The sequence below is a fragment of the Cupressus sempervirens genome, chromosome 7, assembly GCF_028749045.1.
Source record: "Cupressus sempervirens isolate cs-2001-9-10 chromosome 7, ASM2874904v1, whole genome shotgun sequence".
Taxonomy (NCBI): Eukaryota; Viridiplantae; Streptophyta; class Pinopsida; order Cupressales; family Cupressaceae; genus Cupressus; species Cupressus sempervirens.
This window is the reverse complement of record NC_143124.1, coordinates 113,777,430-113,804,246: the sequence shown is the minus strand read 5'-3', so window position 1 is coordinate 113,804,246 and position 26,817 is coordinate 113,777,430. Positions and strand designations below refer to the sequence as shown.

Here is a 26,817-nt window from a genome sequence, read left to right as displayed (position 1 = left end):
GATTGTCTAAACAATAGGATCGTGTTAAGTATATTGACCTCTTTAGGAGTCTATGAAGTACACATAGTGTCTCGAGCCCTTATTAGAGGATTAGGTCTTATTAGAAGCCTCAACTCTATTAGAAGTTGGTAGAACAAATACAATGTACGTAAGAAGAGCCAATGTACATAAGAAGATCCCACTACCCTAGTAACATACAATTATACAATTTAGTTCATAACAAGAATATATATACATACAATACTTTCTCACTGATTTACTTCACAATTCTTTTGATCACACATCAGAACTCACTTCACATAAGGTCTCAGATAGTTCTCACAATAGTTCCCATGTCATATACATCTCACATATGGCATCCATAATTTTTTCTAACTACACAAGATAAGATCTTTACTTATACCTTGCATATTTACAAAACTCTACTTGGTCAGCCTTCATGTCTTCACACACTTGACATAATATAAAATAAATTATGGAATAATATCCACATAGTTAGCTCATCATAACTTAGTAACTATTTCATAACCAAAATAATCCCTAAGGCCATATAATCTAATTCTCTACTATTCTTTGTTCTGCACTATTAAATACCCACATTGCAATTTTAATCATAACTCATGTCATACTATCTATAAACATATACGCACTGGCACACACCATCATGATACTACCATGAAGCTTCCCTCAACTGAACATAAGCTAACTTACAATGAGTTTTTTTTACACTTAACATCTATTCTTTTTTCTACTCTAAACTGTCTAACACTTAGAAAACTTTCTAACTCTAAATGGATAAACGAAATGTTGAATGTATGTTGCCATAAATGATAATCATCAAGAAATATATTTGACCATATTTCCAATAGTTCTTCCTTAGGGTGGAGAAATTTCTAAAGACTCATTTCATCTAAATCTCTAGGTTATTTTGTCAACTACTTGCCTCGAGGGACAAACCGCCCACCTTAGAAACGAGCTCCTCTGTCATTTCAAAGACCACCCCATTTATGTTCACCTTCCTATTAGTCTAGGTGTTGACAAACTGTAGGGACACATGATCATCATACCTGTCAATGCATTCAATGAATGGTAGCATTCCTCGTTCCCACCTCACTATCCCTGATATAGTCTTCAATCTAATCTAGTTCAATGCGATTCAAGCTAGCAGCCTTATCTCCTTCTCCAAGCTCAATCACCAACCCCTCAGTTTGCAATGACATCCACTTGTTGTAGGATTGAACTTGAAGGTCAAGACTATTTTAAAATATAATGCTAAAAATGAACATGATGAAGTAATTGATTCCCATCATAAAATCACAAGGTATCACAATTTCTAACCTTCTCTACTTTTAACACATATGAATGGTACCTTTCCCATCATTAAAAAACATTGCTAGTTTTAATCCCAATGCAAGGAGCGAAGCGCAAGGGAATTGTCATTATATTTATTTAAAACACCCATCCTTAGTGGTTTTAACTCTCTAACACAATTATCACAAATCATCCTCTTGTTTATAAAATTAATGCTAGTGGTGTGGGAACCCCAAACATAAATAATCACAAAATCTTTCCAAATATTATAGACTTTATAGCACTTAACCCAAAGAGTTTCTTGCCCTCTTGTTTTAATATCAATGGACCACCTATTGTACTTCATCATAATTCACTATAATAAACATGTTCATTGTCCACCATCCTTTACATGGATGATGGGATTTGGTTAATGCCATCCTACTCCTTAATACCTTCTACATTATGACCTATTTTAGCCAAGTCATATGTCAGTCTATTAGCTTCCTGATAGATGTGAACCATGTGGACTTCATGAAGACTATCCAACAAGGTACAAAATTCCTCTATGGTCACCTTAATCTTCTAGCTACATCAGTCTATCCCTTAAGAATACTAATAATTAACATAGAATCTCCCTCCATAGCAAGCCTAAGCATTATTGACATGATGATAGCAAGGGAAAATGATGAAAATGAATGTTTTTTTTCTCTTTTATATGCCTACTCATATAGGATCATGTAAGTAGAGTGACCTCAAAGAATATCAAACATGTTGTAAGATTTTTTTCCCATTCTCTTCAATAGTTTGACTGAGAATGGCTCTTTAGCATCAACTGACACAATCTCTATGGTTTTGATCCTGTGACCACAAAAGTTATAGAAAGTTAAATGCATGTTTGATGATAATTATTTCCTTTCTTAGTTGTACTATTTCGATCACTAGTACTGATGGAATGCCTCCCAAGATTTTTTTTTTCAAAAAATGTTAATTACAAAAACATAAAATTCATCAACATTTTACATAATTTTATTTTATTTACATCAAATAATTTGGGTCTACAACTCCTTTCCTACTCTTGGCTTCCTCCCAAGGCCTATGCCCTCTTTGACCTCAGAGGGGATGGTCCCCACCCCCAAACCACCTTTAACCCTTACCTCTCTCCCCCCCCCCCCCTTGTTGGAGCTGACGGAGCTTGTGTGTTTTGATTTGGTATTGGTTTTATTCACCAAGGTCCAAAATGTTTGTGACCTACTCCAAGAAGATATTCCTCTGACAAAACCTTGCACTCCCTAATGAATGTGCTTTTTTGGACCCCAAACCCCTCGGTGGTCAGCCATTGATGTTTGTATCGATGACGTCCCCTAAGTAAATAGGTTGGTTGCTACTTTAAAATCCAAGGTTCCTATGGACTCTAGTATGAAACTCATGATCTCCTCAAGGGCCACTAGTCCAATCATTTCTCTTCTTCATATAGTGGTCAACTCAATTGCCTTGGGCTATACCCTTTGTCTTATTGAAAAGGTTGTCTCCTTCCAACCCACAATTTATATGGTTAGCAAGTGGTGCTCTATAAAGTGGAAACTCTCATGGTTAGTATCCATCTTTTCTATGACTATTCCCCTCTTCCTATTCAACTTCACTATGAAAAGGATCATGACTCGGTCATGGCAGGCTCCTAGAATTTTGGAAAACTCCTTGTTAATGGTAAAATGGAAATTGAGATTCAACTAGGAGAGGGACCTCTATAGGTATGCTCTAGTCTAGATAAGCTTGCCTAGTGTCCCTTTAGAATTTTGGAATGAGTAAGTGTTCAAATAGATTAGCAACTCCTTTGGTCTATTCATCAAGATGGATAATATAACTAGCTCTAGAACTATACTAGGTTTTGTTAGATTCTATATAATGTTGAAATAAATAAACCCTTGCCGAAAATGGTTGAACTAAAATCTAAATGGGGCAATTGGTCATAATTGATAATCTATGAGGATGCATCCCCCTTTTACCAAAAGTGCAACATGCTTCATCATTTAGTTTTGGATTGCCTAAAGGGTGAGAAACTCAAAGACAAAGTGTCCTCACTGGGAGTGTTGGTGCTTGAAAGCTCAAAAAAAATTGAGATGGCTGAAAATATTTAAAGCCCTGTGAATAAGGAACTAATTGACTAGAAGGAAACTTCTGAGGAGGCCTCTTAGGACCTAGTTCAAACCCATAGAAAAATGGCAAGAAGGTAACAACCCCTATGAAGGTGGACACCATTTGACAAAGTGGAGAAGTCCAAATTGTTATGGATGATACTATTGACCATGAAGAGGGGGAATTTTTTTATATGCTCTCTCTAAAATTGTATCAACTTGGGCAAGGATAGATGATTAAAGTGATGGAAGCTGTTAGTGGTGCTACTCCATGATGTTCACCCATCCTCTTAGGGAATGGACCACCACTCATTGATGACACCTTGTTGGTTTCACTTCCAAGTATTTTGAAATGCTTTCCCCCACAAATGAGCTACCAAATATTGACCTTCTCAATATTGATGATGATTGGACAGTCCCAAAGTGAAAGCCTAGAGGAGAATATAAGGCAGATATAGGGTCATCCATGAGGAATAAGAGACCTCTGACTAGGATTGTCCATCAAAAGGAAATAGATAAGGATATAGCATAGGGGAAACAAAAAGCCCTAAAGGAAATGTAATATCATAAAAGATGAAGCTCATATCATGGAATGTGAGAGGGCTAAATAGTGTTAGGAAATATTATGAAATAAAAAAAAAGATCATAGAGCTTAAGTATAACTAAATTCTTTTGTAGCAAGTTAAAATGGTTGAGTAGGTTTTCTCTAGAGTTGCTACCTACATTTGGCTAGGGGTGAAATTTTCTTACAATGAAGCTAATGGTGCCTCTAGTGGCATTTCCATGATGTGGAACCTAGACAAGGTGCTAGGAATGGTCACTTCTATTAATCCCCATTTTGTGGTCATGAATTTCACCTCCCAACCTGTTAGTTGGAATCTTTTCAATTTCTATGCCCCCAACACTAGGAATGGTAGACTAGTTGTTTGGGATGAGGCTACTAAATTGTCTAAAACTATGAGATAAGAAAGAATTATGTGCATGGGGTATTTTAACACCCCTCTATTTTCATCAAATAAACTGGGAGGTTTGGAAGACTTTTTTGATAATATGCAAGATTTGGAGGGATTTCTTAGATGGAATGACTTGATTGATATTAATCTTCAAGGTCTAGCATTCACTTAGTCAAATAATAGATTGGGGAAAATTTTGATTCTAGTTAAACTTGATAGGTCTTTTATTTCTTCTAGTTGGGACATTCTTCTTCATTCTTCCTTCAAGGCAAAGTTGAGAACCATTTAAGATCACTCTATGCTGGTGTTCTCTTGGTTGGAGAATCAACCTACTAGACGGAGGCCTTTTAGGTATGAAATCATGTGGCACTCACACACTGAGTTCAGAGATTGTATTGCATGGTAGTGGAAGGACCTAGTTGAGGGAACAACCATATTCTGTATTGCTAGAAAACTTGAAAAAATCTAAAAATAAGTGCACGGATGAAGCAAATCATCATTTGGGAACATCTCCAAAGAAAATAAATCTACTAAGAAGAAGTTGGAATCCCTCCAAAACCATCTTATTCATGGCAATACTAATGTTGAACAATAGTAGGAAGAGAGGGAGTGTTGGAACTTATGGAAGATGCTTCTAAATCAGGAGGAATTTTTATGGAATCAAAGATCAAGAGTTCAATGGTTGGAGAAGGGTGACTATAATACAAACTTTTTTCATAGATTGACATCAAGAGGGAAAAATGTCACACCATAAACATGTTGGTGGATGATAATGGTGAGGAGCTTAATAATATGGAGGAGATAAAAAGTGATGTCTATCTCTATTTCAAGGAGCTCTATAATTCCTTGCTATGTAGGTGAACAATAATATGCAAAATGATATTTTGAGATCTTTTTACCTAGTTGTAAATAACCAGATGAAGGAAGAAATGACTACTAAGGTCAAGCAGTAGGAAGTTAGAAAAGTCATGTTTAGCGTGAATCAATACAAAGGCCCTGGTCCTAATCGTTTTCCCCCAAAAAATTTTCAAGAATTCTGGGATATTATTAAGTATGATTCGATCCATGCCACTAGAGACTTCATTAGAATGCAAAATTTATTGAAGGAACTCAACCAGACCTTCATTGTTCTTATCCCTAAGACCAATAACCCTAGTCATCTAGAGGATTTTGAACCTATTAGTCTATGCAACACAATTTACAAAATCATTGCCATGATTATGGCAAACTAAAATCAAGCCCCTCCTTGTTAATTTCATTTTCTTGTCCCTACGAGGCAAATTTTGGATGCGGTTATAACTACTCATGAGGTTATCCACTCCATGGATAGGAGGAAGAACCCAAATATGGCTCTTTAAAAACTAGATATTCCCAAAGCCTATGATAAGGTTAGGAGGGCATTTCTTATTTCTATTCTCTATGAACTTGGTTTTAATGCAAATGTTATCAAAATTATCAAAAATGTGGTTAGTACTATCACTTTTTGGGTGCTTGCTAATGGGACTCCTAGAAGTTTGTTTTCTTCATCCCAAGGGTTGTTCCAAGGTGGCCCCCATCCCCATATCTCCTTAAATTATTGTGTTTTGAGGTCCTTTGTAGAAAATTTTTTTCTATGAACAATGTTGGTAGGTTAAGAGGTGTTAGACTCGCATCCTTATGTCCTCCTAGAACTATTCAACAATTTGTGGATGGCACCTTCTTATTTTGTATCTCCTCCATCCATGAAGCCAGGGAATGGAAAGCTATCTTAGATCAGTATGCAGAGGTCTCTAGAAAATCCATAAATTATCAAAAAAAAAAAGTGTATTTATTCAACACTGTTTCTAGTCTGAGAGGTAAGGTTACTCCAATTTTGGAACACCAAGAGGCATTTCTCATGGAGACTTATCTTGGGCTCCCACTCATGATTAAAGAAGTTTTCAATACATTTTGGAATGGTCTTTTTGAATGCTTCCAAACAAAATATTCAAGGATAAAGCTACTACAAGTTTGGGAATGATGCAATAGAATATCAAACTCCTAAAGGAATGTAGTGGAATCTAGCAGTGGAAACTTCCCACCCCCCACCCTTGAACCCCTTGGGTAGAATTGATATGCAATGGGCTTCTTGTTGGGGAGTGGGTCATATGATGGCATAGTTTATGACTCCAAAGCCTTGTCTAGGAAGAATATGGTGTGGAACCCACCCCCTGAGACATGGTTTAAGCTTAATTTTGATGGCTCGGCCATGATGGGAAGTTCTACTACTAGGGAAATTTTATGCAATTCTATAGGGGAAATGGTTATGGATTGTTCTAGAAATTGTGAGAGTGGCTAAAATAATGAAGCTAAAGCTTTGGCTTTTTTGTGGAGATTGAGACTCTTGAGGAAATGTGGAATTAATAGGTTGATGTTTAAAGAGGATTCAATGTTAATTATCAAAGTTTCTAAAGGAGATAGTTAGAGTTGTTGGATGATCAAGGTGATAATTGAGGAAATTTGTAAGATGATGGAGGAAAACCAAGAAATCTAGGTGGATCATATTTACCATGAAGCTAATGGCATGGTGGATGAGTTGGCTAAATTCAAACATAATATCATGAGGCTAATTGAATGGGAGGACATCAGTCAAATTCCATCATCAACTAAACAATAGATGGAATGTTAATGTACTTACATTTTTATATGAATCATCACACCAAGTGGCATTACTTCAAGTTTTCATGCGGGCGGGAAAGCAAATGGTCTCATAAAGGTTACCTTTGGAAATATTATATGTGGATACACTTTTAAGATCTTCTTGCCATAATTTTATTTATTTTCACAAAAGGGAGAATGTAATGGATTTTCTTATATTCAAAAAATTGACTATAAAAGATAATAATGAGACCTCACTCATAACCCACTATATTTACAACTGGTTTCATGTGATTATGGAAAGAAAGGGACAATTAACACATTCTATAAATTAAAAAAATTTGGGCTTCGAAAACCCTATGGCCTTATGATGGATTTCTACTACCTCTACATTTACATCTTGAGTTAAAAATTGTCTTACTTGCAACTTGGCAATGTCAGAAAATTTAGAGTAGTTGGTGAAAAATTTTGAATAGTTGGGTGGTGGTATAGAAATCAATGATTGTATTGAACTTGTAGAAGTGAAGGAGTACATTTTCAAGAAAGAAGTGATGACTATTTATTTGTGGGAGGGTGGCCTGTTACCCTTTACAGAAGGGATGATAAGACATATCGAAAACATCTATATGCAGTACTTCAATTCATGGAATGATAGAAGGGTGGTCGTCAATGGGATGAGTTTTGAAATCACTAAGAATCTTATTTCTAGAGTTGGTGGGTTTCCCAAGGGTAGAAAGAACTAGTGCAAACAAGCTAATGTGAACAAAGAAACTAGCCTATAGAAATTCTTCAAGTTTAATGAAGAACTAGTTCATATGTGAGGTGGGTTTTCCAAGGAACAACTCCCTAAGCCTTGGGATGTCATCTGCTGCAATATTATCAGATAAATTACTCTAAAGGATCAATTTTAGGTACTTTCTTTTTACCATTTCCCCATCCTCAACCATTTTACAAAGTTGGATCAAATCTCTTTTCCATTCCTTTTGTTGTATTCTTTGGAAGATAGTATTTTCAAGGCTATGAGCAAGAAGGAGGAGGGAAAACCTTTTTACCTCATCCACCAAGGTTTAATAAATAAGTTGTATACCCATCATCTTTCATAAGATCCTCCACTCCTAGTTAACCGTATAGCTACTGCTACCCCCAAGGCTCTCTTGACCTTGGCCCTGGGCCTAGTCATAAAAAAATCAAGAAAAACCCCAATCGTGAGGTCAAAATTATTCTTATGGTCTCTGACAAAAATACTAGGAAGAGAAAATAGAGTGCTTGTAGATCCATCAAATTCCTCCAAATGGAGAATTTTAAGTCCCCTCCCAAACAAGTCCATAGCTTAGAGTCCAATGAAATGGAGATTAAACCCTCTAGAAAGAAACCCTGCTAGGAAATTGGCAACAAGTCTAGCTCCAACCCTCCTAGCCCGTCCCATATTTTTGATATCTTGGAGGCTAACCCTTCCACAACTAGAAGTGGTAGTGAGGACATTACTTCCTCCATGAAGGACGCTCGTAAAGAGGCAGAAAAAAGGAAAGCATAGCCATGACCAAAGTTATTGCAAGCCTCGGCTTGATAGGATTGACCAATCAATGAAGGATTTAGTAGATAATCATACTAGCATCTATCAAAGATTTGAAACCTTGGTTGGGTTCTCCACTAAAGTGCTAGATTCTATGGCTATCACTCTTCACTTTCTATAGGTGAACAAGGATGTGGAGGACCTGAGAAATGAGAGAGAGACTTTCCACTCCATATATGGATTCTTGGCAAAGGACTGGATGAAGACTCTCCCAAACAAACCTAAAAAGGAGGAGGGGGTGACTATGGACAAGGATGGACCTGAGGTGAAGGATGCTGAGGAACTAGATAAGAAGTATGTCAATTAGCCTAGTTTGTTGTTTTCCTTTTTTGCTTTGATGATATCGTGTAATCTAAACTTGATTCCCTACAAGGATTTCATTATTTGTATAAGTTTAATTGCTACATTGATAGTAGTAGTTTGATGTTTTACTACTAGAATACTTTTCATGTTTATTTGCTTGATCATAACATGACTGATGTTGTTAGGGATATAATGGATTATGTTAGTTTTTTGAACTATAAAACTAGTATAGGTTAGATGATAGGGAGGTAACCTCCGACTAATCTTTCATCCTTTTTGTACTTCGAGGTCAGCCCCCCATCTATCTAGATTGCTATCTATATACTTCCAAAACAATATTAAACATTAATTTATCACATTAAATTAATCAAAAAATCATTCTTATAAAGTATTAGTGTTACAATCAAACCAACAAGTACTAATAAGATAGGTAGACTAAGATAGTGAAGAGTTTGGAACAAAGAATATAATATACACCAAAGTTTTTCTCTCAACTCGAGATAAAGAAAAATGGCAAGCTAGGGGTTTGAGGTATTGTTAGTAAATATTATAATTGGAAGAGTTATATTTTTTTAATATTGTAAATGTAATTATTTTTTAAAAATAGTAGTTAGAAGGGGATTGAAAGAAGAAAGAAGATAATTATACAATACATAAAATAGAAAATTTCATAGAGTAGAAACAAATGAAGAAAATTATGAAACAAAGTGAGAGACACAAAATGTTATACAAATAAGAGGCTAGAGATGTGAAAAAATTAACATTAGATACATTTTTTTAGAAATGCAAGTTCCCAAGGATTATAGGGCTTACAAAAATTGTTTAACAAAATCCTTCATAAATAACATTATTTTGAAGTTGAATTGTAGTAGGGCCTCTTCCTAGTAGATAGTGAAAAATTGAATACCATAAAACATGATTGGATACTTTCAAGGTTGTGAAAAATGGTAACTTGTGTATTGACAAGAAATTTTTTTGGTATATTGTGTTTTCACAATAATTTAATAATGAATAATTTTCCATATGAGAAATTGAGAGTTGTTCATTAAAGGGTTATATGTAAATTAAACTAGCCATAAAATATACCCACTCAACTTGTAGGAATTACTTCTTGTCATTGACTCATTTTGAATGGATTCTATTTTTATTATTATATATAATAATTCATATACTACAATTAATAGTTAGTATATTTATAGATTTAAACTTATTTTTATGTCCACACATTCTTATGTATTGTTTTTGATTTTATGTTTACCATTTTCTTATACATAGTCATTTTGGATATTAAATTATTTTTAAAATAATTTAATAAGCATTTCATATTATAGTGCAAAGTGTATGAACTAACAAACTCTGATTCATTTTAATGTATTGGTCATTGCGAGTTTTTTATTTTCTAATTTACACATTATCATTCAAGAAATACAAATGGAAATTTACTATGATGTCAACATGTTTATAAATAGTAGCAAATAGACATACTACTTATTTATAATTTATATTTGAATGATAAACATATTTAAGTTGCACATGAAAATATTTGAGTTATATTAAAATAAATTTAATTAAAATGACCTCTTCAACATTTAAAAAAAGAAAAAATCTAATAGAAAAACATCCATACAAAGGTTGAGTTAGAATACAAATTTAAGCATGTTTACAAACTTTGTTCGACTTAGAAAAATGTATTAGATATTAAAATTTAGAAAGAACAAAATTGTTTAAATTATTTAATATAATTATAAATTAGATTTTTAAATTATTACAATATACTATAATGCTTATTTAAATTTAACTATACATAATATTTTGAAAAGTTTGTCACAACTTTTTATGAATATTAAAGAAATTCAGTTTAATAATAATAATAAATTAATTATTATATTTATAAATCATATTTTGAAATTATTATAATATACTATAATGATTATTTAAATTTAATTGTACATATATTTTAAAAAGTTTTTAATAACTTTTTATGAATATTAAAGAAAGATATTTAAAAAATAATAATCTTATTAAAAAGAACTCATTCCTTCCATTAACAAGAGCTCAATTTGAGCTTGAGTCCATGCCTTCTTGAAGAGTGAAAGTAAAAATTGAAAGAATTTTTTTTATTAAAAGTAGGATAAATAGATAGACAAGTAAATAGACATATGCTTTGAAATTTAAAATCATATTGGTGACTCTATCTCATTGCCATGATAGAAACTTGGAAAATAGGAGTCCTAAATTCTCAACCCAATTGGGCAATCCATACGTTTTGAGGTAGTGATAGAATCACTTGCAGTTTCAAAGGAAAAGGATAAAACATAAATGCCAAATTTGTAGTGACCAATTGAATGGTTTCTAAAGTAAGCATTTCAAGCTTGGCCCCGTATATTTGAATCATTAATTTCATTCTATCGTGGTTGATTTGATGTCTAGAGAAATAAATCTCTTGAAGTTACATAAGCATATATGCCATTTTTTTTTTCTCAAGACAAAACCATTGCAAAGAAACTCAAACTTCCTTCTATGAAAATAATCGACCTGATTTATGCTAGAATATAAAGAATTTCAGCTGGAACATTTTTAGACAATTTAAGCATGTATATTAAAATAGGTACCAATCAATGACATCAAAAGATGGGGATCACATATATGTCCTCCTGAAAACCAAAATCATAACTCACAAATATAACCATGTTGTGTTTTCAGTCTATGGGTTACAAACCCACCATGCATTTTCATTTAAAATTTATATTATTTTTGGGAAAAGACCCTACCCACTAGTTAAACCCACACATCAAATATGACCTTTTCCTAAAAGAAACACAAATACTACTAATTTCTTTAGGCAAAAAATCAATACTTTCAAATTTGTGAGAGAGAAACATTCATGAATTTTCTTTCATAAGAAAATAACATGGACTAGTTAGATTATTTATAATTCATATTCTAACACATGTAATACCTATACAAGAAGTCCATTTGTCACCATGTCCAAAAATATATTGCATGGCACACTCAGCACATGCAATCTTTCAAATGCCCAAGCAACAACAAGCCAACGAAATTAGGGAGAGTGGAAATGAACATGACCAACAAAAATACTAAGGACATAAGCATTCATAGTTATATAAGAAGAATAGAAAAAATGAGAAGAATAGAAAAATGAGAAGATCTTACAAGGATGAGAAGACCAATTTAGAAAAGAATAGGAATTTAAATGATAGAAAACATGATAATATTTTATAGAAAATGAATGAATATTCTTGAAAATAAGAAAAGGGAATATATTATTGAATCTATACAACACCATTTCAAAATCCATATTGGTGCATCAAATAAAACACACATCAGTGTTACTACCAAATATCAAGCATTAAGCCATTAGGTATTTGTTGTAAGTAGTAAAGGTCCAATGGCTACTTGAATATATACCTATGGGAAGTTATAAATAAAAAGAGACTCCAAAAATAGATTCAAGGCATGATTACCTTTCTTTGATCTCTCAATAGATGGTGAGGTGATTTGTTATTGCTAGAAGACATTTGTTTGCGGGAAGACAAACTAGAGAGGAACATAATGCATTTTTAATAAACCAAGAGGGGAAAAAACAATATGTGTTCATGAAAAATGTCACAAGACCCTATAAGAAGAAGATACAATTATTAATCTACACATGGAACCCAGGAATGACAACACATCATTCCACCACATGCTAGATGTTTGCAAGCTTATTTTTCTCAAATTTTGTGTGCCTGAAAATTAAAAGATCCCTAGGAAAAATAAGATTTTGCAATGAGAAAAAAAGAATTTTGCAATTGAAAATTCATTTTAATAAACATCAAAATAGTAACCACAAGGTATAGGAAATATTTCACAATTTGCACTATTTTCAAAGAAGAAGTAATTATGGAGAAGAAGTCTAAAAACTATAGTCTCCTACCTTATGAAAGGGACTAAAAAGAGAAAAAAAACTCAAAAAAGCATGCTATTTGTGCAACTAAAGTTTAATTTTGTTTCATTTTAATACATGTGTGCTCTTTGGCATAAAACAAAGTAAAAAAAACTATGCTATTTGTGCAACTAAAGTTTTATTTTGTTTCATTTTAATACGTGTGTGCTCTTTAACTTCACCTCTAGCATGTTTTGCCCAAGGAAAGTTTCATTTATTACTTGATTTAGATAATTTCACTTTTAGTTTAAAATTTTCCACCTACTTTCTAGAATTCAAGTAATTTAGGATGGTCTTCACATACACATTCAATTTTCTTCATTCCTTAAAAATTTAAAATACTTTTGCTCAAATTTCATCTTTGAGGTAAGAATAATAATAATAATTCTGAAGTATTTGATAGTAGCCAAAAGGATGGAGGGCTAACCCAATAGTAAAAAAAGGCTAAACAATTAGCCAGTGGTTACCTCAAATCATCTAACCAATACCAGTTTAACTAGTTTTATACTTCAATTTTTATTTTTTCCAAAGTAGAACTATCAATACCATTAGTCTTGTTACTGGCTAGTAAATAAAACAAATAAACATTCAAGCAACAATGAAATGTATTACTGCTATTAGTTCATCACTTAGACATATACATAAAATGTAAAACCTCATAAGGCATCAAGTTTAGAGTGATCAACAACATAATAGCAAAAAGAAAAAAAACATAAATAGGGCTAGTTTCCTTCATTCTTTTCAGGTTCCTCATCCTTCTTCTCCTCGGGCATGTTCATGTTAACATCCTCCCCCTCCTCTTTGACGAGTTTGTCTAGAAGCATCTTCAGCTAGTCCTTTGCTAGAAATTTGTAGATGAAGCAAGTAGTCTCACTCTCCTTGCCTAAGTCTTTCTCATCATTATTCACCCATGGGAAATAAAGGGTAGTGGCAGCAGAATGCATAAATTTTGTGGAGAATTCTACTAGAGTGTCAACTTTTTAACTGATATCAATGTAATTTTCTACCATCTACTTTGTCGACTACTCTAGCCTATCTAGTCTAACCTTGCTTTGGCTCTAGTTGTGGCTATGCTTCCCTTTTTTCCCCCTACCTTTGTGAGTAACTTTTATGGGGAAGGTGATGTCCTCCCTCCACTTTTAGCCAAGGATGGGGCATCATTGAGGGTATCAGAAATGTGAGAGGGACTAGGAGGTCTAGAGATGGGCTTCTTCCTAATGTCTTGGTGAGGCCTCTTCCTCTTTGTGGTTTTATGTCACTCTCAATAGACTCTGACCTAAAATCTACTTTGGGAGGGAGGGGGGTCTTGAATTTCTCCAATTGGAGACATTTGCTAGTTCTCTGAGCATACTACTTGGTCTTCCTTGTATCTATATTTGAATCAATGAGGCTAATTTTATCCTTAGGGGTAGGGGTTTCCTTGTTTTTTGTGTGGCTAGAGCTAGGGCTTGGGTCCAAAGAAATATAGAAAGTATCAATAGCTAGCGAGTTGACTAAAAGTGATAGGTTTAGGGCAAGGTGGCAGATATACAATTTATTCATGAAACCCTAGTGGATGAGATAAAAAGGTTTACCGTCCTCTTTCTTTTTTCTAGCCTTATAGATACTATCTTACATAGAATTAAAAAAGAGATACATAAATGAAATCTGATCCAAGTTTCTGAAATGGTTGAGAATGGGGAAATGGTAGTAATAAATTACCTAAAAGAGATCCTCAAGGGTAATATATCTCATTATGGCATAGCAAATAACATCTTGGGCCTTAGGGAATCTTCTTTGGAAAACCCACCACACATTCGAACCAACTCCTCATTAAATTTGAAGAACTTCCATAGAATAGTTCCATCATTTACTTTGGCCTACTTGCACTAGTTCTTTCCTCCCAGAGTAAACCCTACAACCTTAGCAATAACCTCTTATGTGATTTCAAAGCCCATCCCATTGATGTTCACTTTTATATCATTCTATGAGTTGAAGAAATGCATTGAGCTATTCTCATCATGCTTTGTCATCCCTTCCACAAATAGTAATAAGCCACCTTCCCATAAATAAACCATCACAACTTCTCTCTTATAGATGCAAGCCTCCACTCCCATAGGTTAAAAGTGATCACTAATGCCCATATTACACCTAGGTCAACCACCAAATCCTCTAAATTTTCCAACATCGCTTTGTTTCAAGTTTGGCAATCACCACAGATTAAATAAAATACACCCAGGATGAAATGTAAAGTTAGTAAAAAATCATCATAAGACCTCAAGTTTTCCCAAAAACCAAAAAAATTCCCTCAACAACATGTGTTAACAATTTCTTTCTTACAAGCTTTTTATATCTAGCAAAATCCACTTCATTCATCCTTTTAGGAAAGTAATTAAAGCTTCCACTAAGATGATCATAAAAGTGAATCCTCATGTAATCTTGCCAAATGACCCCTTTATGAAGGGAAAACCTCTTGCTTTCTCGTTCACATAGAAACTTAAAGGCATGCCACCTATTGTGATACATCATACAACATTGTAAGAAGTACACTCACATTCCATCATCACTTGAGATGATGACAGAATTTGGCTGACACCCTACCATTTTATCAATTGTGTGACATTATGGCCAAATTTTTTCAACTCATCCACAACACCATTGCCTTCTTGATAAATGTGGTCTACATGGATCTCTTGGCATCCCTTCGTCAACTTGTGAATTTTGTCAATAATTGCTTTGATCGACCAACTACTTTGGCTTTCTCCTTTAACAAATTTAATAATTAACATTGAATCCCCCTCAATAGATAACCTATTAATTCCTCATGTTCTAGAAATTTGCATTTCCCATAGAAGCACCAAGGCTTCTACTTCATTGTTTGAGCCTCCTCCATGATTCCTAGTATAGGAAACCACTATTTTCCCCATACAATTATTGAAGAGAGCCCAGTAGTAGTACTACCCACTATGGTTGAACCATCAAAATTATGTTTTATCCAAGACCTAGGGTGGGTTACTACACCATTCTACTCCTAGCCATAGCTTTTGAATTGATAGACTATGCCACCTTTGAGCCTAAGTCCCAAGCAAAAGCACACTTCATATCATTTATGCTATGGGGATGTGGGTGCTTCCACCACCATATCCTACTACATTGTTTTAGAAGTCTAATAACCTTCTGGGTCACCACCAAATTGGTAGTGGCTTTGTCTCTGAAGATTTTATTGTTCTGCACCTTCCCAATTTCCAAGAAACATGTGGTGGGTTTATTATCCATAAATGTTTTAGGTATGGGTGGAAAGATAGACCGTCCTAGTGAAAAAATTGCTACAAGCTTTCATCAGCATACAACTGGACCTCCCATAAGTCATGGACTCCCCTCCACGCATCTGAGGAAAAAGGGTAGTGGATAAGAAGGTGTGGGATAGATTCTACATCTTGATAACATAAGACACATCAGGTAGCTAGCTAACATCCTCTCCTTTTAAGGTTATCCACCATGAGGATAGACCCATATAAGGTCATCCACTAGAAGAAATTTATCTTTGGCAAGATCTAAGGATGCCAGACCTTTCTCTAATCTCTCTATCCCCCCCACCCCCAAGACAACAAAGATAACTGGACTTCACCATGAAATCACCCAAGGGGATAAGTTTCCAAACCAAGGAGTTATCTACCAGGGTGAACGAGATCCTATAACTCAAAAGGAGGTTTTGCAATTCTAGGACAAGGCCTAACCCAGTAAGCTCTTGGTTATGAATTTAAATCCATTAACAATCCAGGGTGATATGGCTTCGAGTTAAAGAACCATAATCTTGAGTACAAGTCTCACACAAGTGTAGGAACCTAGTGTGCATGAGGGGGTTATCTTGGAGCCATTAGTCTTCCCAAATATTAATGGTGTTTTGATTGCCCACAATCTAGTTACAACCCATCTTCAGGAATTTCTAGGGGTGCACCACATTGTTCCAAAATTTAGAACCCAAGGGGAGAGCATGGGTCCATAGGAAGTGATGGAACGGTTACCCTCCTAGTTACTTGGCCATTACAATGTTGCACCAACTTCCTTGAGAATTCAACAATCTCTAGCCAATCTTGGTTAGGAAGGCCTTATTCACATGCCCTATCCTTCTTATATTCAAACCTCCAAGGGCCTTAGGGTGGCAAACTTTTTTCTAGCTCACCAAGCTCATTCAAGACTTCTCCTCAGTGTTAGACCATAAGAAATTTTGTTGAATTTTATCAAGAATGTCTCTAAATCTACTAGGGAGTTTGAAGATAGATAGGAAGTACACTGGGATGCCCTGCAAAGAAGTTGAGAGAAGCTAAATTTTCCCTATGCTACTTAGAATCTTTCCTTTCAGACCCAATAGCTTTTTCTTGAAGCATTCAACTAGGCCATTCCAATACTACTTGGAGACCTCTTTAACTATGAGAGGTAGACCAAGGTAAGTATCTGAGAGAAACACCTCTTGGCATTCCATAACTTTGGTCACATTTACTCTTAGACTAGCAATAATGTTGAAAAAATACACTTTTCTTTTCTGATAATTTATTCATTGCCTACAAACCATCGCATACTAATTTAGGATGACTTTCCACTCCTTGGCTTCATGAATAAAAGATTTTCTAAATAAGATGTGTCAATTATTTTTATTTAAATTTAAACTATTTAATATTTGGTATTATACTTTTTCTAAATTTAAATTTCAACATTAACATAATAAGAATAATCTTATATGATGATTGATTTTATTTCTTAATTAGATTTTTAATAATACTTATGATTTTATATTGTTTAATTTTATGATTAAGATTGAAGATTAGTTTTGGATTGATTTTAGCTTTTTATTTTTTTATGATTTTTGTATGAAAGTTTATTTTTATTTCTAAATTCACTTTTAAAAATGAAAAATGTTAAATTCTAATTTTAATACTATTAGTTTAAAATTAAATTAATTAGAATAAATATTTTATTAACAATACATTTTATATTATTATTAAAATCAAATACTAAGAATTTTTTAAACATAAGTTCATAATTAAAACTAAACTTGTAGATTTTCACATAAGTTCACAATTAAAACTAAACTTGTAAGTTTTCACTTAGAAAATGATTGTAAATTGATTCCTCCTGCTTCTATCTAAACCTCCTAAGCATCACCTTCCAAGCATAAAATACTGCTAAAGATGAAGTTAAAGACAATGTCAATTTATCCAAAAGAAAAATTGAAAAGGAAAAAATGCAATCCACATATTTTCTGTGCAAATTGATAGAGCTAGATGAGGAGAGGGGACGACTACCAAATTTGATCACTATCTAACTTATTCACCATTTTCCATTTCCATTTTCTTGTCCTAGAACTATATGAATCCTTCTATTTTTTGTTAAACAAAATCTCGTGCATTATATTTAGGGTGGAAAGCACAAGAATTACCAATGGCCTAACCTGATATCATATAAATAAAACTCTTTTGTTGAGCTGACTTACAATGAAAAAATCAAATCTATGATTTATTGTTAGATAGGCGTGTTCATCTTTTGGATATGAAAATGAAACGAATCTCAATAAGAAATGGGCATTGCAAATTTTTATTTAAATAAATTTTTTTTGCTGTGAAACAATTTCATATTCATTTTGTGCCTACATCACCTAAACAAGTCAAGACAAAAATCTAAAGGAATTCTCTAAAATCTCATCCTCTTCTATTGAAGATAAAGAAATTATTTTTATGGTAGCATGAGATGACTAACTCCTCCTTTCTTGATCGGCCCTATATTTAACATGGCTCAGAGTCATGAGATGCCTCAGATTTTCATAGAAATTAAAAAAAATATTAAAGTTCTAAAATTGTTCAAAACTTAAAAAACAAAAACTTACACAACAATTAAGGAGAAAGAATTCACAAAGCCTCAAGATGCAATTAAGCAGATTTGTGAAAGCAATTACTTTCATCTCTGTTAGCAAGCCCATATAAATCAAAGGTCTACATCTCTTTCAATGAGAAAAATAAAAATACCGTGCTAACAAAAATGAGTTCAACCAATGAAAAATAAATAAATAAATAAATAAAAGTTAAACAACAACAATTGCACGATTTTCAAAACATAGAACTAAATAATTTTACTCTCCTGCCTTTCAGCAGGGACTAAAAAATATAATCTTACCACTAACAAGCTCATTTTCCACATTAAAATCCATCTGGTCCTCTATTCGCATACCATCAAATTATGAGTCCAATCATGTTCAAATCCAGTTCGGACAAAAAAATAGCACACCCGGCTATTTTGGGAAATTTAAAGAAATGAGTTATTTCAAAATCTGAGGGGAAAATGCATCATCGATGATATGAACAAAATAATAACAAGGAAATCTTACGCTCCAACTTTCAGAGGGCTTCTAAATCAGACGCCAAGACAGGTTGAAAAGGCCAGGGTTAATGTAAAGAACAACCAGAATGATGAAGAATATAGAAAAATAGGAGCACAAGATCGCTTGCCTCAGAGCCACGTCCTCATTTACCGTCATGTCATCAAATACGACACCAAAACTATCAGACGCCTGAGATTTCCCTTGCGTTATCCTTGCCATGTAATTGTTATGAAATGGCGCCTCAGTAGACGTTGTAGCACTACCCGCTGTCCCAGAGTGCGGGGGTTTCGATCCTGCGACCGATGAAGTCAAAATAAATTTGTATTTTAAAATATATGCGAGGACTAGGACGATGATGATTAAAGAACTTTAAAATCATACACTTCACAGTCAGTAGTTTCTCTGGAACACCTGGTTGATGAACTCTTGTCAGAGATAAATAAAAATGAAAGAAATGTTGAACAAGGCTAAAAATAGAAAAATGAAAGAAATTTTGAGAAAGGACATGTTATTACGAAATAGCTCCTCAGTAGTAGTCAGAGAGTGCAGGGGTTTCGATCCTGCGACCACTGAAATCAAAATAAATTTGCATTGAAGTAATATTTGAGGTCTACATGATTGCATGATGATTACTATGAAATTTCCTAATCATGCACTTTACAGTGATTATAAACTTCTCTGGAACACCTGATGGATGAACTCTTATCAAAGAAAATAGAAAATGAAAGAAATCTTAAACAGGGCTAAAAAGAACAGGGAGCATATAAATGACGATTACGTTTTGTAATTTCCTTTTACATATTTATCAAATTAGGAGAAGCACGAAAGAAATTCAGCTTAATAAATGTTACAGCGATATAAAACTTGTGGTCGCTGCACAAAGAAATGTTGCTGCAGCAAACGCAATATGTCATTTTAATTTCCATTGATCGACTGTTCGAAATATACGAAATATCATCAAGTGAAGAAATATAAACCAGGGTGCGTAATGTCTGTGTCTTCCGCAGCAGCAACTCTTGTTCCAGCCGCCATTATCATCGCCAGTCCCAGCATTATTGCAAAGCAACGACCATGTTCTCTCTCAAATGCCATATTTGTTAAGAAAAGCTCTAAAATATTGTCAATTTACGAAGATTGGATATAATTTTCAGAGAATGTAGTAGCTTTTATATCATTGACGGAATTTATGCCTGCTTTTGTGATCAAACCCTAATGTTTTAGATCTTAAGATATCCCTCTATTGCTCTGGATAATTTGTTTTTACCGGTTTGCGGAGAATAATATCATTTTGGAGGAATGATGGCTAGGAGTGAAACAAGATAGCTAAGATGAACGAAGATTAGGCACGTGGAAAATTTGGAATGATGAATAAGACAGCTAAATAGTGGGCTCTTCCAACGAAGAAACAAACATATTCCCATCAATTCTCAAAACGAATAAAATTAGTTGAATGTTGAAACGTGAATGGTGTGAGACCGTCATCATGAGAAGAGAGGCAATGTTAAGAGTTACATTAAATGTTTAATAACTGTTCATTTAAATTATTAGTAAGAGATTAAAATTTCTATCTTCTTTGGAAAAATAAACTTTAAAATTTAGATTCAGTTGAAGCTAATGTTTGTATTGTCATGTCTATGATTACCTTTCCCTCTTACTTATTATTTATAAAATTTCTTAAAAAATGATTCTTATATGTGCTAATAGCATATTACACATGTACTAATAGTTGATTTTTTTTTTGTTTTCTTGGTGGTCTATTGGTCCATTTGTGCCAAATTAGCTTTAATTTCTTAAGACTGGTGGCATGTTTATTTTTACAATAGATTTTTATATTTATTTTATAATAAAATTAAGATGTGTCGCATGTTTCATTTTGACTTTATTTTATGTAGTCAAATTTTTATTTTTTTAATTAAAAAGAAAAGAAAAATATATAATGAGAAAAATTTAAAGCACTTGCTAATGCTATAATTTTCTTTTAAATTACACATAATGAAACAGTATATAACAACTAATTTATATAATTTTGTGAATGATCAGAGATATGAAAAATGCTGAATAAGAAAGAAAATTATTCAACATATTATGAGGAGTATTAAGTTTAAAAGAAATATCTATTTAATTTAATTGTGAATTTAAGTAAAACCTCAAAGAAAGAGACAAGCTTAAAATTAAATTATCACTTTTTATAGGATTTTATTTACATGAACTAACAACATGATTCCTTAAAAAAGGAGTTGGTCATGGATGAAGGTTCTTTTTGTTGTGTGTTCTCTTTTGGTTCTTGGTTTGTTTTGTTGGTTGTTAGTGTTATGGAAGTATTGATTTCTCACAGCAATGTTTCATGTTGGGACATCATATTATCTTTTTTTTTAACTAGGGTTTTGAGTCGCTTGTAAATTTTATTATTTTAACTCTTAATTAAAAAATAACATGATTAGTTAATTATTTCAACTATTCAAGAAAATAAACATTTGAAACAATAGCAGAACTACATTAACTCACAATGACAAGTATTGATTATGGAAAATGCACTTTTAGAAGTGTGTTATTATTTTCTAGTTTAGTAACTATGCATTAACCATAAAAACAAATTTATCATCCATTTTTTCTTATATAAAATATAAGTACTCTAATTCTATTAGAATTGCTTGTTATTTTTTTATTTTTTTATTTATAGATTTTTTTTATCAAATTTTATTCTTTAATTTTAATTTTAATTTTGAATCTGAAAATTTCAAATTTCATATTACTAAACAGCAACCTTATTTTTCTCAAAGGCAATGTAATATAATTAGAATATTATAGAAAAAAATCTATTATGATAGAGGATCTATGATCATGGTCATTTCAATTGACTCAATCTACTTCGTGTAATTTTGAAAGGTAAACGTTAAAGTAGCTCTGACAAAATGGTGGTGCTGGTTCTAATCTGAGAAAAGAAAATCAGGGAGAGAGAAAAAGTATTAAATGTTTTCTCCCTGCCCCTTGCGATAAAACACTAACGCCTCTTGCCCGAAAACCCTGTGCCCCTTTCTATCTTCCCATATTCAGCTATAAAAATAATATTATGGTAACAGAATAATGTTTGACCAAGAATGAAATTTGACAGTTAAAATGGTTGCAAAGGCACGCTTTAATCGATGTAACAGACATTCCCAACAATTTCGAGCTTATACGAAGATTTGAAAAAGGAAATATAATCCCTTGAATATTTGGTGGACGGAGATCTCTTGGTTTTTATATTCCATCTGGTTTTCTTTATTCGTTGTGTCAATGAGGATCTATAAATGGAATTTTACATCTTGCACCCATTTCATAACTCTCAATCAATAGAACCAGTACCAACAAAAGATAAAATAACGTTGTCATTCAAGAAATAACAAATTAGTAATAATAAATATAGAAACTGTAAATATTTTTTCCTTACCTCTTTTCTTCTTCTTTAAACAAATTCACACTAGAGCTATTTTCTACATAATGGAATGAGGAAGGTGATAATCAAGGAATTCTATAAAACATGATAAGATTTCTAGAGATAAATACTTTGTTAGAATGAACAATAGTAGGTGGAGCATCAATAGAGAAATTAGCATCATTAAGTAGAGTAGTATTGTATCATACATCAAAATTATAATATATTTACAACACTATAGATCACATATAAATAGTTTGAAATGGTCATTTACAATGAACTTTAAAATGTTTAGTTCATCCATTGATATAGACATAAGAAAACTTGTTTCCCTTGGAATATTTATAATAAATATTTTCTAGGAAAGACTATAATGCATAGGTTTACTTTGATAGAGTTTACATTAATTATATGATATCTCATATGAAAGTCATTTTATCTATTTAGACAATTCATTTTTTAATATCTTATTATGTATACTTCATTTTTATCCAATTAAAAAAAATAAAATATTTATTCAAATAACTGATCATCATATTTATCAAGAAATTCTCTCATATAACTATGATTCTATTTGATACTATATGTTGTAAATACTATTTTAATCATTTCCAATTTAATATGTCAAATATTAAATATATGCATATTTAGATAGAAAAAAGTCAAACATATTTTTTTTTCATATTCACAAAAACACAGTGAATTTTTCTCAAAATTTTTGTTGTCCACACATTATATCCACTGACTAAGTAATCGTTGGAAGAGAGACCCAATTTGACATTTTACACACATAGAATGCTTTAAGTGCGTAAAACTAATAAATAGGATTTTCATTCTTTGACAGAATAAATCTTAACAAAGAAAGTGGTAAATGTTTAAATGAGGTTTTCTAATTATGAGTGTGTCATAATATTCCTCTCATCTCAGATGTGTATAGGCTTGAGTCCACAACCATGTAGAAACTTTAATATTATTAATCTTGTTCAGGAGAGTTACTGTAATTTCTGGCAGAATTTTCACCACTTGTATGTGCCACTGAGGGATGTTATCTTTCAAAATGTCATAGACGTCTAAAAAAAAAAAAATCCTATTACTTTTACTCCGATTGTAAAAGAAACAATTATTTGATTGATGAACAATCGCTGTTAGGGTTAACCAGCACAGTTTAAAGTAATAAAAAAAGTAGAAGAAATTTGTTGCTACCAGATTACCTATAAATAGCAGCATCTACCATGATTAAATTATCTACAGAGAAAAATAGGAAACAAGAATTTAGAGCCGACCCGGCTGGTTTGCATAAATTAAAAGAAGTGCACTGTTTGAAATTAGGGAGGAAAAGTCTCATTGACGATATTTATCAAATGGCTGGAAATCCTAAGGCTACACTCCCAGAGCACTTCTAAATCCAATGACAAGTGAATATAACTTTGCGGAAACCACGGTGCATGCAGAGAATAACAAGAAAAGCGAAGGAGAGCAAAAAGAACAAGAATAAGATCGCTTCCCTCAAAGCCGCCTGATCGTTTATCATTATGTCAGCAAATACAACTGGAACACTATCAGACAACCGAGATTTCTGGTGCAGCGGCAGCCATGAAATATTTAATTCTGATCATTATTTATCTACTGTTATGAAAAAAATGTAAGCATGCAATGGTTCTTAAAGAACCGCAAAATAATCATAAATGTAACTGATAGTTGGATAATTAATATGTAACTGAAAAAAAAAACGTACAGTTTTGTAACTGTTACAATTGTCTTTATATAGACAAGATTATTCAATCAGAGGGGGCGATCGATAGTTGGAAGGGATAAGCTTAAATAATGGGGGCTCTCTGGCGGCAGCCAGAGAGCCATGCAAAATGTAATAATTGCTCTGTTATTATAACAGTTTCTTTTATCTTGTGTTTTTGTTTCCCATCGTGTTGTCCTCTCTGTAGCTTTCATGGTTGGATGTCTTGTAGTTTGTTATTGCAGAGTTATGATATAGCATTGAGTGACAATTGTTTTTGTTACATGTTTCGAATTATTTGTTTTAGAATGGTAATGGATCATGAGCCTTTATTTTGTTGTTTAAAGAAAGAAATTATGGAAGAGATACAGATTAAAGTTTGTTTTGCCCTCTCCTCATCAATTTCCTTTCCATTTCCACGTTGTGAGGAAACGGTGGGTGAGAAGTGGCCTGTGTCAGAGAGCGCGCCAGAGGTTTCGATCCTGTGACCGAAGCAATCAAAATAATTTTGTGTAAAATAACATTTGACGATTGGTATGGCATTTCAGAATCATACATTTTCTAGTCAATAGCACCGCTGGAATGTTAATTTGTAGTTTAACTCTTACAAAATAAAATAAAAGGCGAAAGGATTATTGACCTGGGCTAAACATTAAAGACAAGAGTACAAAAGACCTAGATTATCATAATATATTGAGAGCATCATAGCTTTCCGCATTTAAATGAAGAACAAAACAAACTGTAGACAGAAAACTGGGAGCAATATAAAATTTGTGTGAGGAGCAGCAAAACATTATGCAACATGCAAATAGATTATGAAGTTGCAATTCTGCTCAAAGGTCAAGCGTTCGTGACATGTGAAATATAATAATAAGCAAAGTAGAAACCAAAATAAGAGGGCCGCATACCGTCTGTGTGATCTCCAGCAACGGCAATGCTAGTTCCAGCCGCCATGAGCATTATCATTCCAATCCTTAAAGCAGTAAGTAAATACTCATATGTTCTGTCAATCTCCATTTTCGTAAAAGAAAAAGGTCTCAAACGATGTCAGTTTGTGAGGGATAAATACAGTTTTCAGATAACAGAAGATTTTGCAGAAAACTTTCCTTGAAATATTTCTGCCTTCCCTTGCGACAAAACCCTAATGCCCCTTTCCTGCTTCCGATGTGAGGTTTTAAACGATAATATTATTTTGAGGTGCGCACGTGCAGATGAGTGTAGTAATGGGAAATTAAGAGTGAAGAGTAATAGTGGGGCGCTTTAAACGATGTATGTATGCCCGTTCTATAATTTTAGATTAGCGAATTTTATTTTTAACTTTTCTAATATTAAATAAAGTTTGAGTTTATTTTTCAAAAAAAATTAATCAAAAAGGTCTACACAACATATAAAAGAATATTGCATTACAGTTATAATTGAACCTAAGCAAAATGTAAAAACAATTATATATAGATTTTTTATTTTCATTTCAGATTCATTTTTTATTAAACAATTTTTGTATAGAAATTGCTATGTTTCATAATCCTGGTTTAGCATTTACTTCTACAATGTCATGTGATCTTCATTTTATCTATTTTGTTATATTGTAATTACTTGTAGTGGCTTTTCAATTTATTTTTTATTAAAATAATCAAAATATCATGTCATAAATCTTTTGAAATCTATAATTTTAATAATAAAAAAGGGCTAGTATCCAACTCATGAAGTTTAAATAACAACATTAGGAAATCATCACCATAAATGTTTTAATCAATGTCTCTCAATTTCTACTTTAGGTGTTTGGAACTGTAGTAATTTCTTTAACAAGTAATTAAAGCATGCAACTTATACTAGTTAAATTTCATCTATTTTCAATAATAATACATTTTAATATAAGATAAAGTAAGATGTAATTTTTTTTAACAGAATTTAATTTTCTAAAATCTATTGTTTCTAAAATCTAATTGGCTCTTCGTCTACTAGTGAAATTGAATGGCTCGCAATGAGCCCACCAGCGATCAAGTCTTCTTGAGTGCAAGGCTTCGACATCATAAGGGATGAGGTCAGGATACCCCTTAGTCCTTGCCTCTAAGCTGAAGTGGTTTCAGGCACAAGTGAGCCCATATCGGATTCCTAAAAAGTCTATGTGGTGGCCTTCATTGGTTGGTAGCTCGTAGGCTCTGTGCCTCACCGGGCTACCTTGCAAGTCTAAACCCTCCATCAAAAAAACATCTAATTGACTGAATAAACATTTTTTTTTGTAAAGACAACCAATCTTTTTAAAGAAAAACTATGCTAAAGTACATTGTAATTGGGTCAGTGGTGGATACATCCACGCATTTCATCGTGTGGTGGAAGGCTATTGAAAATATATTAGAAACAAGTGCCACAAAGTGGCTAAGTACTTCCCTATAGTTATAATTTAAATTTATATGTATATTTATTTATAATTTTTAAAAAAGTATTTTATATAATAGAAAAAGGGTGAATAGATATTATAATATCTAAGTTTAATATAAGTCC

The 26,817-nt window shown here is 32.9% G+C and overlaps 1 protein-coding gene across 2 annotated transcripts; it reads right to left on the bottom strand.

The window, feature by feature from the left end:
- Nucleotides 1–18,981: 18,981 nt before the first annotated feature.
- LOC149545765 (uncharacterized) lies at nt 18,982–25,461 on the bottom strand. 2 transcript variants are annotated; one of them, XM_089794371.1, is made up of 2 exons: nt 20,146–20,310; nt 18,982–19,461 (listed from the first exon to the last, which is right to left on the bottom strand). In XM_089794371.1, the coding sequence occupies exons 1-2, from the start codon at nt 20,258–20,260 to the stop codon at nt 19,196–19,198; spliced, it is 381 nt and encodes a 126-aa protein (XP_089650497.1). In that variant the 5' UTR covers nt 20,261–20,310; the 3' UTR covers nt 18,982–19,195. The 2 variants fall into 2 exon arrangements, with proteins under 2 accessions (XP_089650497.1, XP_089650498.1); XM_089794372.1 differs by lacking the exon at nt 20,146–20,310 and adding an exon at nt 25,224–25,461 and having other exon boundaries at nt 18,988–19,461.
- Between the last annotated feature and the right edge of the window lie 1,356 nt (nt 25,462–26,817).